Consider the following 20,281-nt stretch of genomic DNA (forward strand, 5'->3'; position numbering starts at 1 on the left):
GTTTTGTACGCACGTTCAATGTTCTCGACAACAAAGCACTCGGTAAGACATTTATTTCTTATCGCAATAAAAACGACATCCATTATCAACATGTTTTCAAGTAGCAGTCGTCCCCTCTCGGATTCTTAATCGTACGATTAATCATATGCTTTATTTTTTATAAATACATAAATATGTACTTGCCGAATCAACGATATTCGTTCCCTGCTTACATTTTCTTTCTTTTTTGGGTGGGGATAATGTCTCACAATTCTAACGTTTCTTTCCCACTCTTTTAACACTGATAAACAAACTATTAAACGAATAATCAATTCAAATATATTATTCAAGTATAAGCGAGGAAACGATTATTAAGGAAGTGACTTACGTAGATGAATTTTTATGAGTTTTCCTTATTTTCTTATCAAGTATAATTTTGTCAAAAAACATACGTTAGATATATATCTGGCTTATATATTACGCCGTGTGTTCCATCTTAGTGCTAGTTTTATTGTTCTTCTTTTTCTTCTTCTTCTTCTTTTTCCTCTTCCTCTTCCTCTTGTTTTTCTTCTTTTTTGTTCCTGTTCTTCCTTATTTGGCTTGGATTTGTTTTTTAATACACCGCAAAAGGACGAGGATATTAGTACGAGAATTGATATTTGAGAAATATCATCGGATAACCACAACAGTCACAAAAAATATCAAGATTATTATTTTCAAGATTGTTATATTTATTCGTGAATGATCAACTGGATATCGAACATTTTTATATTCGAATTTACATAAGATTTACGTACACGAATTGATTTAATCTTTTATTTGAATACCATGGTTTATCTGCGACGCAAGGTAAGTTTACGTTATTTTTACAATCGTATTGCATTTAATTTAGAAAAAAAAAGCAAAAACAAAAAAGAATTAAAAAAAAAATTAGAGACAATTCTTTTTCTTACTAATATGATTGATCCGACGAATTGGGGAAATATCTTTTGAAAAAGGGACATTTAAATAACATAGAGGAAAGCTTTTGTTTTGTGTCATTAAAAAAAAAAAATAATAAATAAAAAATCAAAAAAAAAAAAAAAAAAAGAAAAAGGAATTGTAATGCACGTGAAAAATTTCACATCAGCCACTTATCGTATTATTTTATAATAAATTTTCACTAATTAAAAAATTAATAAACAATATTCCTTTTACGAATTATTGATACGCTTAATACGCGTAAATGAAATATTAAATTAATTAACTTTTGTTTGACCTTGCATTTATTCAATAATTTTATCATATCAATGAACTTGATCGGGAATTAATACGATGAGAAAAATAATATTAAAAGAATTGTAAGACCACATTATTTTACCAGGGAAATTTTTAAAATTTTACAACATACATATTTCGGTAGTATTATCACGCTTGACGTATATTTATCTTATTTATATATAACAAGTATATAAAATCTCTTAATGTAAATATATGAGATTCTCATATGTGATCAATTTATCATAAAAAATTCAAATTTATTTACGTACGTATTTATATTAATTAATTGTGTTTTCTAAACATTTTTTCCTCCTTGATACAAATGACGTATTTAAACGCAATCATAATAATCAAGCTAATTGTTTTCTAGATAATTTTCTAGATAATAGAACTATCTAATAATACTAGATTATTCGAACTTAAAATTCAAGGCTTTTTAAAACTCATTAACAACGTTTATCAATTGGTAATGGATGATTATTTTTTTTTACAGTTTTTTTTTTTTTTTTTTTTTTTTTTTTGTTTTCGATGACAATTTAATCTGTAATGTTATAGATTAGCGCGAAATTTGTATACAAACCATTGATTCTTATTGGTGTATGTGCCTATATGTATATGTATATAAATATGTATATATGTATATGTGTATATAGCAATACCACGTGCCAAACTAACCTAACCTACATACTCAACGAATAATATTTTTCAAAACTTATTTAAATATGAATACGAAATTAACGTCAAAGTCATCAATAATGTGTGAAATTGAATTATTATTATGTTTATATTTATTCACATAACGTGATTTTTTTTTTAAAAGATATTTAATTAAGTTCTTAGTGATAATTTTAAGAAAGAAATAATTCTTAATTTGCATTTGTAAATTTAATATCGTTTATATTAAATTTAGATTTTATCATCTGGAACTTCTCTGAATCACCTACAGAAAAGCTTAAGATGGAGTTCGTCTTTAAAAATTAGAGATGAAAATGAGATTCAACCGGAACGATCGTTCAAGGTATTATACTCGCCATAGTAAAATTTATTTTAATTATTACAATTAAACAAATTAATTAACCTTTCTTCACTTTTTTCTCTTTCTCTCTCTCTCTCTCTCTCATATAGTACGCTGATTTGTCAGTCCGTCTTGCAGCACCACATCAACTTCAACCAAAACCAAATGTTAGATCGCTTTCTTTTGGCAAATATTTCACAGATCACATGCTTAAAATTTTTTTTTATGAAACATTAGGTGGATGGCAGGCACCAGAAATTACACCTTTTGAAAATTTAGTCCTTCATCCAGCGGCTAAAGTCTTACATTATGCAATAGAGGTATATATATATATATATATGTAATTGTAGTAACAATGTACATGATTGAATGTATAAATTTAAAATTAATTACATACATTTATTTACTTATTTATCTATTTATTTATTTATTTTCTAGTTGTTTGAAGGTATGAAAGCATATAGAGGAGTAGATGGAAAAATAAGAATATTTAGGCCTGAACTGAATATGGAGCGAATGAATAATTCAGCAATAGTATCTGGTCTACCTAGCTTCAATGGAAATGAATTAATTCAATGTTTTACTAGATTAATAAGCATAGACCAGGAATGGGTTCCACATTCAACTGCTGCTAGTCTCTACATACGTCCTACACTAATAGGAATTGATGTAAGTATTCTTAGATTTTTTTTATAAAACAAAGATGAAAAGAAAGATCATGAATCGATATTATATATTAACATATAATAGAAGGATTTATTTAATAAATCATAAGCAAAATGTGAGCGATAATAGTGTCACTTATGTCACTGACGTCATCGCTTTCATTGTAGAGAAATAATAATCAGTAAATTTCTCAATAAACAATATTAATAGAAAAATAAATAAGATAAATAAAGATTTGATGTTCTTTTATTGTGGCAGGGCCACATGTTAGATAAAAGAAATAATATAATTCTCATATTTTGCTTAAAAAAAGAAAAAAAAAAAAAAAAGAAATTAAGAATGTCAATGAGGAGAAGATTATTTACATAATATATAACTTGGTAATAATGCTTTAATTATTTATGAAAATTTTATCTTCACTATAGAATGTCATTTAAATCATATTACATTATGGCTTATATAGATGAAATTTTATATTGATCATTTATTATCTATAAACAACCTTTGATTGTTGTATAACCTTATAGTCTTCTTATAAGCAGTATTATTTCTTCAGTCTTGTTTCACAATTACAAAAAAGATATGAGTATTATCTATTACTCTTTTCTTTAAAGCATAGTTCATCTGAAAGTTATCATCAATACACTTGATATAATTGGGAAACATTAAATGCTATTTGTAACTTTTTCACGACTGAAATAATTGAAAAAAAAAATAATAATTTTTGAAAGAAAACTATTTTTTTTTTTTATATATATATATATATATATATATTTAACATGATTTATGGACAATTTTTATTCTTCAAATAAGTTTTGTTTTGTAAAATACACACACACACACAGAAAAGCAATGTTTATTGTACAATGTTTATAGTACAATATAGTTTTGAAAATTATAAAGTTTCGAAACGTTCGCAATTTCTTTTTTGTTTTTATTTCTAATCTGTTGTAAATATTATGTTATTTCAAATTCAAAAAAACAAGATTGATGAAATTCCATTTCTTCCTGATAATCTCGTGACATAATCAGATACAATGATAACAGAAACTTTTTAAGTATGATGAAAAAGAATTCATTATATCGTGTGGAAGTACGTTTAACAGATTAATATTCATAAAGCCAATCATTGCATCATGTTATTTGTCATTTTTGTAAATTTAAATATAATCGTCATAGATTATATGTTGTATTTACATCGGCCATTCTTAACTAGATTTTTTCATCTGATTTTACATATAATGAACATTTAGTTAAATAAACAAACACATATAATCAATTTGCAATAAGATATTCGTTTGTCTATCTTTTTTTTTTTTATTTTTTCTTAAATATACCAACGATTTTACATAAAAGTATATAATTCGGAATACTATAATATTATATTATGTATAGTAGTATGTTATATATATATATATAAAATATTTGTGTATGCATATATGTAACAAGGATCGTAATTTATTGTCTTTAATGATTTATTGTAACGAATGATTTAACGCGATTGAAAAGCGATTATTATATATGATAAAAATAAATAAAAATATCATAATTTATTTGTATAGCCTACATTGGGAGTATCAGCGCCAGATTCAGCATTATTGTATGTAATATTATGCCCCGTGGGATCGTACTTTAATACCAGTATGGAAACTGGGGTATCCCTGCTTGCAGATCCAGGACATACTCGTTCATGGCCAGGTGGCTGTGGAAATCATAAATTGGGAAGTAATTATGGTCCTACGATCAAGATAGTAAAAAAAGCTCTGAAAAAAGGATATCAACAAGTGCTATGGCTATATGGAGAACATAATGAAATAACCGAAGTAGGAGCAATGAACATTTTTATGGTTTACATCAATGATGATGGTGGTACGAATCAAGTTTTATTTAAGAACAAGTTTGTTCCCATTTACTTCTTGTTTTTTTTTTTTTTTCTTTTTTTTTTTACATCATTATTTTGCAACTCAAATAATATTAGTCTATATAATAAATATAAATAGATATAATAAAATTATATCTATAAGTAGATATTGATCATTAAATTATTAATCGTATTAGCATGTAAAAAAAAAAAGAAGATTACTTGTTTATAACTCTATAAGTATATTTTTTTTTTTTTTTTTTTTCTATGATACATGTGAAAAATCATTGAATTTAAAATAATAACTTATTTTTGCATGTATTTATAGAAAAGGAATTGGTGACGCCTCCATTGAATGGTTTGATTTTACCCGGTGTGATAAGGAATTCTATATTGGCTCTTTCACAAGAATGGAATCAGTATAAAGCTACCGAAAGAAAAATCTCCATGAAGGAAATTTGTCAATTACTTTCAGAAAATAGAGTAAGTTAAAATAATTAACTATGCAACAATATGTAAAATCGTTTTCCTTATATAATTCATTTTTTATTTTCTATTAGCTATTGGAAATGTTTGGTTCTGGTACTGCCTGCATCATTACTCCCATTTCTAATATAGGCTTTATGGGTCGTGATTTTCATATACCAACTTTACAACAGTCTGATCCTATTTATAAAAAACTTGAAAAACATTTAAAATATATACAGTATGGATATATACCAGATCATCCATGGACTATAGTTATAGATTGATATAAAATATATTTCAAGTAAACAAGTTGTGGTTGAGTTAAATTAAATACGTATTTTCAATATCTCTTATAACAAGAAACAAAAGAAGAAAAAAAAAAGAACAGAAATCGATAATAAGAGATATTAACAGAAGATATGTTTATTATGTATAGGTATAATGACCGTTTCGTGTATAAAATAAATTAAAATATTATTTATTTATAATATTGTATATATGTTATATATATATATATATATATATATATATATATATATTGCGAATGAGTGTGTAAAAAATGTTTCTCTATAAATATTTCATATTAATTGTTAAATGTTATCTAACGGATATGATATAATTGTAGAGGACATTATGTATGATCTTAATTTTGATTTAATGAATGAATGTAACTCTTCGATGTGTATTTTGTATATGCGAAATTGTACGTTGATGATCTGATAAAAAAAAAAAAAAAAAGGAAAAAAAAAATGTTTGTACTTAGATAAAATATCTATTTATATAAAATAAATTTTTTACGTTTAAGTAATATATGAAATAAATTGTTTTATTATTGTAATAAAATGGAATGTTTTAAATGTATTATTGATTCGATCGAAAATTGTTAGCTTTTGTATAACAATTAATTTCTTACAATTTATTACACTACATTTGTTTTTATTAAACAATTAAATTGTATAAAAGATCAACAATAAAAATATAACAAAATTTTGTACATGCAATGTTATCATTTTATGATAATATCATTTGTAGTTCATATTTCGTCCACATTTATCGCTGAAATCACATTCACAAAGGTTAATACGATCACAAGATTGTTTTAGTTTTTTTCAATATTATATGTATCAAAGAAAAATTATAATTTTACATTGCAGGTCATTAATATTGTTATATATATATATGTATCGTTAATATAGTAATACATATGTTGATATTTTTAATTTATTTCTTTCATCATTAAATAATAATACAGTGTAAAAACATGGAAGAGGTTACATGGCAAATTACTCAAAATTCTGTAAATGATAGAATGATAGAATCATCATTAATTCATAGATTTAGTGGCTCAAAAAAATTTCGAAAAAGAACGAAATTATTTAATAATTGGTTAGAAAAGCATAGAACCTTAAAAAGTTATAAGGAATATGTTGATATGAAACAATTAATAAATCAAAATAAATCAAAAGATTTATTGACTGAAGATGATGATAGCTATGGAGAAGAGGATTATTCCATCAAGCACAGAAATATATATAAAAGTAAGATAAAGAAACCTAAGAATGAAATATATAACAATAAAAATATTATTACTTCTACCCCAAAGAAAATCAGGACACAAGAAAATGAAATTTCATTCACTGATTCATACTCCCATCAAATGAATAAAAAGAAAACAAAAAGAAGATCAAATATTCTTCAAGATAAGTATCACGATAGTAAGTATTCTACTTTATTACTTTAAATCAATTTGAGATAATATCACTGAAATCTAAATATTTTTCTATAAAGTTATTATTGGATATTGAATCATTTTCAGATTTACAAAATACTGATGTTCCAGTTAAGAAAAAACAAGTAATAGATTTACAATGTTTAAAAGAAACTGAAAAAACACAACTTATAGATAATAAAGAAAAGAGTTCTAATTTTTTACAGACTTATGATGATAGTACTGTAATTAAGAAAAGAAAAAAATCAACAGAAGAATTTTTTAATCGTAAACGCAATAATTCATCAATGGATAATAAAGAAACTTCTAAAAGAATATCAGATTTGAAATGTCTTGAGAATAATGATATTCTTATTCATGATGAAAATCAGAAGAGTATAGATCATCCTAAAATTTCAAAAATTGTTAATCATATTCAAGAGGATGTATCACAAAATCCAAATGATATCAGGCAAATTACAGAAGACATAAATATAACTCCTAAAAAACAAAAAATAGGAACGTATAATTCTGACATATCATGTGATAGTATAGATTTATTCGATATTAAAAGTAACAAAGTTAAAAATGACATATGCCTCCTAAATTCGTTTGCTGAACGAACACAAAAGTCACTTCCTAGAATTACATCCACTGAAATTATCAATATCAAATATAAAAAAATTAATAACGAAGGATCTTATACTAATTTGTCGAATGAATCTTATAATAGTGCCAAATTATTAGAAAATAATTCTTTTCTAGAACCTTTTGAATATGAGAAAGAAGCAGAAGAAGAAGAAGAATCACAGGACAGTTTAATCTATGTAGACAGTATGAATAGTAGTATTTTATCACCATCTGAAAAACGTTTAAGACAAATTAAAAATTTAAATTTGACTATGGAAAGTACTTCAAGCGAGGACGAAAATTTAAATGAAGAAATTTTGTTTAATAATTCAAATTGTACAATTTTCAAAAAGATTATGACATGTAATAAAAAGTCAAATTTGACCATAGATAATACTTCAAGTGAGGATGAAATGTTACAACAACAAAATTCAAATGAAAAAATTTGTGTTGATAGTCCAAAGTGTATTTCCAAAAAAACAACATGGAGTAAATTAAAATTAAAGAAATCATCTAAAATAGATCATAAAAGTGATCAAAGTATTTTTAATATACAGAATAAAAATAATAGTATAAGTCACAATAATAGTATCAATCATTACAGTGATGATAACAATGAATATACCACAGAACCCAGAGAAACTGATATATCTAAAAATTATGAACAAGAAAGAACATTTCATGAAAGACCATGCAATGTAAGATTAAAAAATTTATAAGAATTTAAATATATTGTTTATTATATATAATTCATGAAAATTTTGTTTTTAGTTACAAGATTTTATCAGAGAAGAAGAATTACTTCAGGACTCAACTATATCAGCTTTTACACTTAAGGATCTTTCCAAAGATGACGAAATTTTTTTTTTAGATATACCTAAAACAGTATGTATTATTTTAATGTACACTAATTAAAATTATCTTTTAATAATTTTATTTTTGCAATGAACAATGTGATTTTTAATTTTAATATAGGTACAATTGGAAAATTTAGAAGGTCAAAGAATTATTTTAAAACAGAAAAAATTAAATCTTGGAAAAAATAAATATGAGATTCTTTACAACGAAGTACCATCCCAATCCTGTGTTTTTAGTACTTGTAAAAATAATAAACCATACAAAATAGGTATTGAATATTTTTTTAATTGTGCAATCTATTACACATATTGATAATATTATTTTTCAGTTAACGTTAAACCCACTGGCTCGATCATAGTAAGACAAAAGATATATCCATCGTTTTCTGACAAATAATTCCGAATAATAATATAAAACCTTATAGTATTACGTAACAAACCGTATAGTATTACGTAATAACCAATTTACGAATCTACAAATATGAATACAATAATTGTAAATATTATTTCATCAATTACATTTTATTATTAAAATATATTAATTATACTGAATGCAATATTGTATGTGTGCATATGTTTGTTAAAGAAAGTTTCATTTTTTTTTAAAAAAAAGTTTATCAATAAAAAAATAACTTTACAAAATATGTACATGTAATTATATTTATCTATTTCCTAAAGTTTTATGTCATTTAACGTAATATAAGTATACGAATATTGGATTTGAGATTGTTTAATAAGAATAATTATGGATCGATTTTGATGAACATGATCTCATTTTAATGACGAAGGTTTAATCTGATTAAAAAAGAATGTTAACACTCGAGAAACTTGGAATAATTTTAATGATAAGATAATTAGAATAATTTTAATAATACCTTTTAAAATGGCTATTCTGATAATTTTCAAATTAATTATAAATATTTTGATCAATAAACATAAAGCTCTCTTTTTCCATACAAATAAATATGAATAATTAATACTTTTCATTGATATACAAATCTTACTTTGGTTTTCGTTATCGATTATTCTTGTAAATCAATAATGAGGAAGGAAAGGTATTAACCTTTCAGAAGGAAGACTTTGATAAATAATAAACGATCAGTATATCATTGAATCTTAGCTAATAAATATCGAAACTCTTTTACTCCGTTCTACGCGATATTACTTTTGTTATAATATTTATCACATTTCGTCATAAATAATATCGTGTTAACTATATGTATAAATTTAATTAAAAACACAAAATATTTCTTCAATTGGCAAACATCTTTCAAGCAATCTATCTTTCTGAGAAATATAATCTGTCATGCATAAAATTATAACCTATACTAGCTTACATATTGACAATATAGATATATGATGGAGGACATTGTTTCCTCCATATTGCATTCATAGTTCATATTTTGTCCATGTACGTCGCTGTAGTCACACATGCCTTGATCGAAAGATGATAAATAATTTTGAGCAACAATTTTTCTTCATTCATATCGAAAATATCTTGATATACGAGCGTGATATAAAAATCGTCTTATCGGAAATATTACGAACTTTAGCCGTAAAAGAATTATCGTAGTATTGTGCAAAAAAGGTTATGTATCTCATTCGTTGTTATCATTGTCGCGTCGTAATAACTTTTCATTTTTACTATGTCCTATATGTTAATTAATTATTTAATATTATTTGTACAAAATTAAATTAAACATGCAATCCAATATATATTTTTACAGTTTTAATTTTTGTACAAATAATATAATAAAAATTCTATATATTTATTAAATAATTTAGAGTAGAAATGGAGGCAACAATAGAAGAAAATTGTGAAATATTAACCGCAACGTCTTCAATAAAAGACTTCATACAAGTTTCATCTAATTGGATGATTGACGGAAAGAAATGTTATGTAGATACTATTACAACAATACCATTATCACTTGCTCCAGAGAGGTAATAAATATATTTTTTGAGAAAAAGAAAATTAAAAAAATATAAATTAAAGCCTAATTAAAATTTGTGTTATAGTATAGATTTAAATGATATAATTTCTTTGGATACATGTATTTATTTACGTTCGACGGAACAAGTGAAAGAACCATGTACATTGGACATAAAATTAACGAATAATCAAAAAATATCACGTATTATAATTATCTCTGAAGCGTACGTCTTAGAATTTTTTAAACAATACGGAGAATATGCAACTACAGTCTTTGCAGAACAAATAGATGAGTTTATAGGAAGTACTATATATTTAGCAGAAATGAGTTTAAAACATCCTAGTACTGAGGCCAGTATTAAAGTAATATATAATTTTATTTTATAAGAATCTTTGTTTTCTTACTAAATTGCAGCTTCTTATTCTTTGTCTTTCAGTTTACGAAAATAAAAAATGCAGAACCCATGTTATGGATATACGGTATAAAACTTATATTGACAGAATCTGTTAAAGAAAATAAATCAGAGATACTTGATTATACAATAACAAATTTTCTGAATAACTTAAATGGTTCAACACAGCAAAAAGAAATTTTAGCTAATATAATGTTAGAATCTTTTAAACAAGAAAAGAATCCTATAAATGATGAAATTATACCTTTAAAAAACTTTATCATTTCCAATACTTTACAAATACAAAATAATAATAAAAATATAACCGAAGAAACCAAAAAAGTGGATCTTAATTGCAAAGATGATTGTAAAAATGTAGAAATTACAAACATTGAAACATATATTAATAATAAATTTCATGAAATGGAAAAAAGAACTATGCACAGATTAAATGAAATTGAACAGAATATTAATCAAAAACTAGATGCTATACTTAAGAAACTTGAAGTGAAATTAAAATGATAATATTTATGAACACTTTTGTATATAGTTTTCATAATTTATCATAACATAATACTGTTTTAATTATATTTCAATACCTTATTTCTATTGTATTCTTATAAAAATGACCAACTTTATTTAACTATCATTGTTCAGTACTTTCATTTTCTTGCGGAGGATCCCAATAATGAAGCTGTTTCCTCCATAATTTAATCATTCCGTCCCATCCTCTTCTGCTATATTTAATGTATTTTGGAGGAGTTCTTGGATGATCTCTCGTACGTTGCTCTCTGAAATATAACAATATAAAGTATTATATATGAAACAATATTCATGAAAATAATAATAAAAAAAAATGAGAATTTATAAACATCACTGGTCTTAAAAAGTTAATTTTGTTAATGGAATTATTACTTTGGAACGGTTTGAATGTATCGATCATATCCAATAGTATTTTTTCCATAATCTATTTCTTTTTGTCTCCGTGCAAGTATTGCAGGATCGGTTTCATATTCTACACGTTTTTTATTGCTTTCTACTGGATATATTTTTGTACTATTAGTTGTAGAACTTGAATCATCGCGATGTTTAAGGCATGATATTTTAGGATTTCGTGTATCCAATGTTGTATCTCTTGGCCTTTTGTTTACATTTGAATGAATCGATGGTACATTGTCGTCTAATTTGTCAGATTGTTCGATACTTTTATATTTGGGACATTCTCCGCTATTATCATTTTTTTTAATTTGCGACGCATTGTGAATTTTCAATTCTTTTGCTTCTGATTCATTTGTACAATTATTTTTATTTGTCGATTTATCCTCTATTTTGACATGCTTCTTCGATTGTGCATGCGTTTTTATATTTGTACTCATGCATAATATTTCATCAAAAAGATCATCTTCTTCGTTTGTCAACATTAATTCTTCATTATCAGAACTCATTGTATGTTTGTATTGACATGTATTGATTTGATTTCTTTTAAATATAATTATACGATTTTTCGAAGATATATATATATATATTTTTTTTTTTGTTTAATTTTTTACGATTTCACCAATTACAAAAATGAAAGAACTCGAATTGTAACAAAGCATTTATTTCTGACGCATTAACCTATATTAGGTATATAAAGAAATCGGTAGGCATCCATTGAAATATAACCTATATAAAAAGACAAAATTGAAAATTCTTCTAGTACTGACAATAAATCGTATGCATTGTCACGATTTTACTCACCACTTTATGACTTTTTGATATTTTTGTTTGAAATTGATTATTTCAAATTAAAAATTTACTTTATATCCTTTTTTAATTTTATTCGTCGTTTTGAAGATGCAGGGTATGTTTTCATGCTATCTTACAATAGCAAACTAATTTTTAAAAATGGATGCAAATAAGTATAGCGTTATTTTATATTGACTTATGTAATATTTCGTTTATAGTATTCTCATAAAGTAGATACAATATTATAGAAATAATATTTATTATTATGTCATATATTATTTTTTTTTTTTTTTTTTATATAATAAAAGAATAAATATAGGATATATTTGGATATATTTCTCTAAAAGAGACAACTGTGTATTTGCTCGTATTTTTCATTACTAAAATTATACTTAGTTTTTTGGCATTGCCATAATACATTGCAATATGTACATAAATATATACTATGTACATGCTTGAAAAAGAAATAAATAAAAATGTTTGTAAGGATTTTGGGCATATGTAGCATTAATAATTAGACATTTTAATGTTCTTATTTCTAACTTGTTAGTTTTTTCCATCTACTTATATTTTGTTTAATCAATAATTTGAATTATATGAAACATTAATTATGATACAATCATTGACTGAAAATTAATATTTGAGAATGACTCTCTTTAATACTTTATTTTGCCTTTCCTTGTGCAGCAACAGCAGCCATTGCTGCTTTGACAGTTTCCTCATCACCTAAGAATTTCATAGAAACAACTGGTTTAAAATTCTCATCTAATTCGTATACAAAAGGAATACCAGTAGGAAGATTTAAGCCCATGATTTGTTCATTTGTCATTTCTGCAAATAAAATAAAATTTTTTCTATCGTACATTCTATCACAATAATAATAAAGTTTATATAAAGAATATATTTACGATCAAGATGCTTCACTATTCCTCGTAAACTGTTTCCATGTGCAGCTATAATGATTTTTTTTCCTTCTTTCAATTGTGGTATGATAACATTGTTCCAATAAGGCAGAGTCCTTTCAATGGTTAATTTCAATGATTCAAATTTAGGAAATTCTTCAGGCTTGGGCTCAGTAGCATATCTAGGATCTTTAGTTATTGTCTCATAATACTTGTGATCAGATTCCATAGCAGGAGGTGGTACATCAAAAGACCTTCTCCAGATTTGTACTTGTTCCTCTCCATATTTTGCTGCTGTTTCTGCCTTATTCATACCAGTTAAACCACCATAATGACGTTCATTTAATCGCCACGTTTTAAGAATAGGTATATCCTCCTGATTGATTTCTTTCAAAATAGCTTTCAAGGTTTCTTGAGCTCTTGTCAAGACCGACGTATGAGCAGCATCAAAAGTAAGACCTGCTTCTTTAACAGCTTTTCCAGCTGACAAAGCTTCAGTTTTACCTGTTGAATAATTTTTTTTTTTTATATATATATATATATATATATATATATAAAACTACAAACACTTCATACATATGAAGGAAGGAACGAGTACATAGATGAATGACTATGATATGTTATATATTACAATTTTAAGAAAAATGTAATTTTCTATAATAAATTTTATCGGTTTATTTTGATAATCCATTTTAAGGTATGCATTATTTCGTTATGACAATTTAAGAAACTGTAAAAAGAAAGGGAAAAAAAAACAAAAAGAAAAAAAAAATAATTAAACAAAATATTTCTTCTTCTCGATATTTTTTTGTATATCTTGAACAAAAAAAAAAAGAAAAAAGAAAAAGAAATTGTTAAGATCTCGTGACCTTTTGCCCTTGCGAAGATTTTCGATAACATTTATAATCTTACCTTTATCAGATAAATTAGCATCGTACCATCCACAAAATAGATTTAATTTATTCCATTCGCTCTCACCATGGCGAACCATAACAATTTTATATTTCGACATGTTTTTAATAAACAAATATGCAGAATATCAATGAAGTATCCTCTCAGCGGCGATATATTCACGACAGTTCCCTTGAATTTGCTATCAACATATATCCATTTCTTATTATCTATGCTTTATTTCTTTCCCTTTAATTCTTAGTTGATGCGATCATAATCAAATGTAAAATTGTAGGCAAAAAAAAAACTGCCTACGATTTTAATTCTATAGTTCTGACGTCAGGTGGCGTTGACGATTCTAACTTGATAAATAATAAATTCATTCCGTATCTTAGATGTCATTTTAATGATATACAAACAATCACGTGTTATGTTTAAGTTCTAAATTGTATCAGATATTATACGATTTGAATTAATTTAATGCATTGCATTAATAAATAGGAACAGAAAAAGTAATGTTCCATATATTTTTCATTACTTTTTTAAGGTAAACGTTTTAAGAAATAAAGAGAAAAAAATCTTTGATGAGGTTATGAATAAATATTAAGGATAAGTGCTGAAGGCTCACAAGTTTCTTCCCTTTTTAATTAGATATTCGAAATATCTAATACGTTTTTACAAGGATAGGAATTAAAAAAGAAGAAACAAGAAAGAAGAAACAAAGAAAAAGAAATATGTCAACGTGTAAGTTTGATATATTTATCCATGTAAATATAAAAAATAAAGTGTCTATTAAGGGCACAAGGGAATATCGATGTTGACATAAAATTTTTAATTAACCTTATTGTGAATCCATCAAAAAGATCAATAAAAAGTGAATGTGCGAATAAAAACTATACAGTTATAATCGTCAAAAATGATCATTCGTAAAACTATTTGGCCTCGCACATTAAGTGACATTTGTTCTATGATATTTATATTAACAATTGTACCATTAATATATTGGTTCGAGTTGTGGGTAGTATTACCTGCATTATATAAGCACAATACAATACCATATTTCATGCACTTTACTATAGGTAATTTTATAATGTTAAATATTGTGGGTAACTTTACCTATACGGTATTGTGCGATACTAGTATTAATAGAACTATTGTACCAGTGAGTACAGCAAGCTCTAAGAATGGATGGAGATTATGTGCAACATGTGAAATACTTGCTCCACCTCGTTCATGGCACTGTTCAACATGCGGAACATGTATTCTAAAGCGTGATCATCATTGTATCTTTACAGGCTGTTGTATTGGTTATTTTAATCATCGATACTTTTTAATGTTCCTTTTCTATTTATTCATTGCTACAATCTATGCATTTTGTTATAATAATTATTTTATTTGGGCTAGAATAAATTTTGAATTTCCAATGTCCATTATAAAAATAATATTTCCTTTGGCAATATTTGTTTTTGGATTTGATGGTTCCGTAGAACAATTCTATTTATTACTCTATATTGTATCTGTTGTAGGAATGTTATTTACAGGTGTTTTATGCATTTATCATTTTCGATTAGTTTTTAATGGATGTGTAGCAAATGAAAGTAATAAAAATATGGATACTTATGATCTTGGTTGGCAACAGAATATAAAGGAAGTTCTTGGTGAACGATGGTTTTTAACATGGTTGATTCCATATATAAAATCTCAATTACCCCATGATGGTATTACTTGGGATACAAAAAGTACATGGGAAATTAATAATGCAAAGAGTAAATGAATTAATTGATGTGCGTTTCTTCATCTGAAATGCAATTGAAACCCTCCAACTTGAAACATTTTCAAGCAAAAGTCATTTCTATGAGCTATTAATTTAAGATGTATAAAATGTGTCTTTTTCCATTTTCTTTTTTTTTTTTTTTGTCACTGAAAAGTTCTTTTTAATTGGAATTTTTCTTATTAATTATGAAATTGCAAGTTATAAAAGCTCAACTGTATTTTATAAATATTTTGTAACATCATTATCATACAGTCATACCAAAAATTTGTTTCATATACATACTTGTGCATACACATACATTGTGCTACATAATATATTTATATATATGATGAAAAACTTAAATATATATTTTAAAATAAGAAAATGTATTTCCTATTTTGCACATCGTTATAAATAAAAATTTATTAAATGGCAATGTCAGACATTTCTAGTTAAAGTATATTCTTTTAAAGAACAAATAAATTATGTCAATATGGAACTTTTAAAATTGTAAATTGTATAAATAATGAATAATGTTTATTATCTTCTATAAATATTATATATTAGTAATTGAAAATTATGACATTGTGCTGTATAAATATATACATATATAAAATTTATACAGTGTAATCATTTGGATCTATTATTATGTTTAATCAAATAAGATCAACTTGAATACAATTTGATCCTTGTAGCTGCTAATCAAATTTAATTGTTATTATTTACTTAATTAAACTGATTGTACAGAAGATCTTTTGGAATATATATTTATATATCCATGTATAAAGTTTTATTCATATTATAGATATATTTTAGATATATTTATATTTATGTAATTTTGCAAAATTTAAATTCAAGTTCAAAATAGTAGATATTTACAATTAATAATCATTTGACAAACACTCACTTTCATTGAGATTGTCATAATTATGAAATTTTTGTGTTGAATTAAAAAAAAAAAAAAAAAAAAAAAAAAAAAAAAAAAAAAAAAAAAAAAAAAAAAAAAAAAAAAAAAAAAACCACATACAATTTTCATACAACTTTCTTGGTCAAAAAAATTTAACTTAGCATTAATAATGTACAATTGGAAGCTTTATGACGTGTTTAATTTTAAACCTTTAAAAAAATAATTTTATAACATATCCACGAATATATCTAAGTTTAAATGAAATATAACACAGATACATACGTACGATCTGTACAACTTTTTTTTTAAAGAATTTTTGTGATAATAACAAGAACTAAATTTGTTCAATTGTTGATAACATATAAAAATGGAAATATATATATATAGAAGAACTAGATTATTAAATAATATTAATAATATATACAGTCGAATACATAGATGTGTTTGTGTATATATACAATATCTTAAAAAATGTATTGGCTATAATATACATCAGTGAATTTTGTTCTTAACAAGAATTTATACTTTACCAAGTAAGTTTAGATATGCTTTCTTTCTGTAAGTTCTTTTTACAGCAAATTTAATGCAAACAAGTGTGAGTATTGTAGCAGATGTAACATATAATACGACACAAATGCTTATATCAAATACAGTAAAATCCCAACCCAATTTTTTAAGACTTATATATTTGGTAGAAGCAAGTCTTTCTTGTCTCATTTTTGATCCATCATTTTTTACATTACTTTGTTTTTCACTAGATCCGTAATAATTTATTCCTGCATAACTATACTTTCTTTTAAGATAATATAAAACTTGAGCTTCATTCCAAGTTTGATTTAAATATCTACACTCCGAACAATGGTCTTGCGATGGATATTGTATTTTTTTATGTTCAGGATCTTCTGTTTCATCTCCTGCTAATCTTGCATTAACCTCATTATGAGCTTTCCACAACCATAATATATTATCATCTCCATTCTGTACCTCAAATATTTTGTTTCTCGATGCCATTTCTACAAAATGTCTTGAACAATCGGCACAACCAAAGAAATTTTTTATATATCCATACATAGCTCGTAATACTTCAATGGGATTATAATGTGTTTTATCTTTATTTTCCATTCCAAAATTAACAGTTAACATGTGAAACATTGTCCATAATCCACAAGGATATCCTCTATATGTTTCTTTACTTCCTTTACATCCAATCCATTGCTGTGGGCCTGAGTATACTGGTGACATTTCCTCCTCTGTTGATCTTACTAAACGAATGAATTCTTCTCCAGATATCTTTTCTTTTTTATTGATTACATCACGAATTACGTCAAGAAAGATACTACTGTATCTCATTGGAAAATATTTGGCTATTGCATTTAAATATAATTTCAATGCCTCCATCTTTTCTCCTTCTATAATTTTAGTCATTGGTACTTCATGATAAATGGAATATCTAAGTGCATTTTCCAAATCTAATTGATATAAATGATCTTCAAATGTACCAGAGTTATATTGCTGTTTTTGAAGAGAGTTTGATTTAGTATCATTTATTGTATTTGATTTTTGAGTTAGCAATTCTCCATTGTAATTCCCAATAATTTGTTCATCTATATTTATACCCTTTGAATTCATATAATTTTTAATTGTCTGTATAATACCTTCTCTCGTTGGTATTCTAATATTTAAAAGCTTTTGCGATTCTTTTTGGCCCATTACAATTAGACTTGGAAATTTTGTGATTTTACTTGTTACACATAATAATTCATTGTCGGATATAACTCTACGTATTTGTAGACTTGAAATTTTATGCATATCTAATATGACTTCAGTTCCCATATGAGAGTCTGTTTTCTCAAATAATAAAAAAAAATATTTTACAGTTTTAGGTACAACTTTCCATATGTCTTTTATCTCTGCATTCCTATATAAAATGGATTACAATAATTAAATTAGAAATAAATTAATATATTATTACTACATTAAAGAAATAATAAAAATATTAATGCAAAATGATTTTACAATTAAATTGACTATTACCTGTAAGGTGTAATATTAGGCCATGTTATACCACGTCCTTCTTCTTGTTCCTTTTCCAATCTTTTAATTAAGTTGTGTCTAACGTCATCAACATTATCACCTTTTTCAACTACTATACCCATGAAAGAAGAATGGGAATTAACAGGAAAATATTTAAGCGTTGGATAATGCATAATTTCATATTCACGACAAATTGGATTGTTGTCATCTACGGCACAATCTATAGCTGCAATAACAACAATATCTCTCCAGGCTGAAAAATATATATTGTATTATAAATTTATTTATTTTATTTAATTGAAAAATTACAATTTCTTAGGATGATCAATTTTTAAGAAATAACACTTACAATAAACGTCGCTTGCAAAAGCCTTCCATGTAGGTGCAAAACGATAACAAAATCCGCACCAGCTATTATAAAATTCAACTAACCATCCTTTTGAATCTCCATAAACACTTGTTTTAAAATTAGTAGCATTTAATACAACTACATTATCACTGTTATTATATAAGCCTTGAGCAGGATAACTTTGATATTGATCGTCTTGTATAGCTACCACTGTTACATATTTGCATATTATCACGATGTATAATAAGATTATTTTTGTTATGAAATCGTTTCGTTGCATGTTTGTATTTACTAATTCTTAACCTAATGATGATGAAATGGATTGAAGTAGTACACAGATTAGAGACAGTGATACCAATAATAAAGAAACTCCTGCTAGACAATTCTTATTTGTAAAAATATTTGAATACGTATTAAAGAAAATAATTACATTTGTGTTATATTAATTGGGGAAAAAAAAAAAAAAAAAAAAGAGATGATTTTTAAATGGCGCAATTTATTTTACGTATTAAATATAGATAACGCAGATTATTGCGTAAAACGATTTATTATCTAAGCAAATAAAGCTTTCATAATCGACATTATCAATCAATATGAAGAATATGTAGTTACGTATACATTGGAAAACACACACAAACATATATATATATATATCAACAAAAATAATGCGTTAATTGAATTAAAAAAAAAAAAATTATTCCACGAGACAGCAAGGACTTGATAATTTATAAAGAAAAAAAAATTATGAAGATGTTTTATTGTCGATGGTAATTTTTTTTTATTGTTATTTAAAATTTTTATTATATTTTTCTTCTTTTTTTTTTTTTTTTTTATATTCACTCGCATTGGATAGTTAAAACAAAATGATAAAAGTAATTAATCTCTTTTATCGAATATATCATTAAATACAATATAAATTCAAATACAAATAGGGATATATCCTTAAGT

At 25.1% G+C, this 20,281-nt stretch overlaps 7 protein-coding genes and 1 long non-coding RNA gene across 10 annotated transcripts; 4 read left to right on the forward strand and 4 right to left on the reverse strand.

Annotated features, from left to right (window-relative positions):
* The first annotated feature begins 248 nt into the window (after positions 1–248).
* Positions 249–5,667, forward strand: LOC124431751 (branched-chain-amino-acid aminotransferase, cytosolic). Its single transcript, XM_046979996.1, has 7 exons — positions 249–828; positions 2,150–2,257; positions 2,365–2,574; positions 2,693–2,923; positions 4,483–4,789; positions 5,110–5,264; positions 5,342–5,667. Exons 1-7 carry the CDS (start codon positions 808–810, stop codon positions 5,531–5,533), a joined length of 1,224 nt encoding a protein of 407 aa, XP_046835952.1. The 5' UTR covers positions 249–807; the 3' UTR covers positions 5,534–5,667.
* Positions 5,668–6,375: 708 nt separating this feature from the next.
* LOC124431748 (probable ATP-dependent helicase PF08_0048) lies at positions 6,376–8,915 on the forward strand. The gene is made up of 5 exons (XM_046979990.1): positions 6,376–6,964; positions 7,066–8,285; positions 8,359–8,472; positions 8,563–8,713; positions 8,774–8,915. Exons 1-5 carry the CDS (start codon positions 6,511–6,513, stop codon positions 8,839–8,841), a joined length of 2,007 nt encoding a protein of 668 aa, XP_046835946.1. The 5' UTR covers positions 6,376–6,510; the 3' UTR covers positions 8,842–8,915.
* Positions 8,715–9,417, reverse strand: LOC124431757. The gene is made up of 2 exons (XR_006944088.1): positions 9,320–9,417; positions 8,715–8,917 (listed from the first exon to the last, which is right to left on the reverse strand). It is a non-coding gene; the product is annotated as an uncharacterized LOC124431757 (long non-coding RNA).
* A 432-nt stretch (positions 9,418–9,849) lies between these two features.
* On the forward strand, positions 9,850–11,418 carry LOC124431752. 3 transcript variants are annotated; one of them, XM_046979999.1, is made up of 4 exons: positions 9,850–10,032; positions 10,230–10,388; positions 10,464–10,728; positions 10,815–11,418. In XM_046979999.1, the coding sequence occupies exons 2-4, from the start codon at positions 10,237–10,239 to the stop codon at positions 11,289–11,291; spliced, it is 894 nt and encodes a 297-aa protein (XP_046835955.1). In that variant the 5' UTR covers positions 9,850–10,032; positions 10,230–10,236; the 3' UTR covers positions 11,292–11,418. The 3 variants fall into 3 exon arrangements, with proteins under 3 accessions (XP_046835955.1, XP_046835954.1, XP_046835953.1); XM_046979998.1 differs by having other exon boundaries at positions 9,852–10,032; positions 10,235–10,388; positions 10,464–10,740; XM_046979997.1 differs by having other exon boundaries at positions 9,855–10,032; positions 10,464–10,740.
* On the reverse strand, positions 11,297–12,869 carry LOC124431756 (histone RNA hairpin-binding protein). Its single transcript, XM_046980003.1, has 3 exons — positions 12,510–12,869; positions 11,685–12,434; positions 11,297–11,560 (listed from the first exon to the last, which is right to left on the reverse strand). Exons 2-3 carry the CDS (start codon positions 12,212–12,214, stop codon positions 11,416–11,418), a joined length of 675 nt encoding a protein of 224 aa, XP_046835959.1. The 5' UTR covers positions 12,215–12,434; positions 12,510–12,869; the 3' UTR covers positions 11,297–11,415.
* Positions 12,870–13,018: 149 nt separating this feature from the next.
* On the reverse strand, positions 13,019–14,511 carry LOC124431755 (phosphoglycerate mutase 2). The gene is made up of 3 exons (XM_046980001.1): positions 14,312–14,511; positions 13,406–13,903; positions 13,019–13,328 (listed from the first exon to the last, which is right to left on the reverse strand). The coding sequence occupies exons 1-3, from the start codon at positions 14,409–14,411 to the stop codon at positions 13,162–13,164; spliced, it is 765 nt and encodes a 254-aa protein (XP_046835957.1). The 5' UTR covers positions 14,412–14,511; the 3' UTR covers positions 13,019–13,161.
* A 165-nt stretch (positions 14,512–14,676) lies between these two features.
* On the forward strand, positions 14,677–16,794 carry LOC124431754 (probable palmitoyltransferase ZDHHC24). Its single transcript, XM_046980000.1, has 2 exons — positions 14,677–14,837; positions 14,942–16,794. Exon 2 carries the CDS (start codon positions 15,207–15,209, stop codon positions 16,062–16,064), a length of 858 nt encoding a protein of 285 aa, XP_046835956.1. The 5' UTR covers positions 14,677–14,837; positions 14,942–15,206; the 3' UTR covers positions 16,065–16,794.
* LOC124431749 (sulfhydryl oxidase 1) lies at positions 16,187–19,765 on the reverse strand. Its single transcript, XM_046979991.1, has 3 exons — positions 19,334–19,765; positions 18,985–19,237; positions 16,187–18,868 (listed from the first exon to the last, which is right to left on the reverse strand). Exons 1-3 carry the CDS (start codon positions 19,611–19,613, stop codon positions 17,470–17,472), a joined length of 1,932 nt encoding a protein of 643 aa, XP_046835947.1. The 5' UTR covers positions 19,614–19,765; the 3' UTR covers positions 16,187–17,469.
* Positions 19,766–20,281: the final 516 nt, after the last annotated feature.

The sequence above is a fragment of the Vespa crabro genome, chromosome 22, assembly GCF_910589235.1.
Source record: "Vespa crabro chromosome 22, iyVesCrab1.2, whole genome shotgun sequence".
Taxonomy (NCBI): Eukaryota; Metazoa; Arthropoda; class Insecta; order Hymenoptera; family Vespidae; genus Vespa; species Vespa crabro.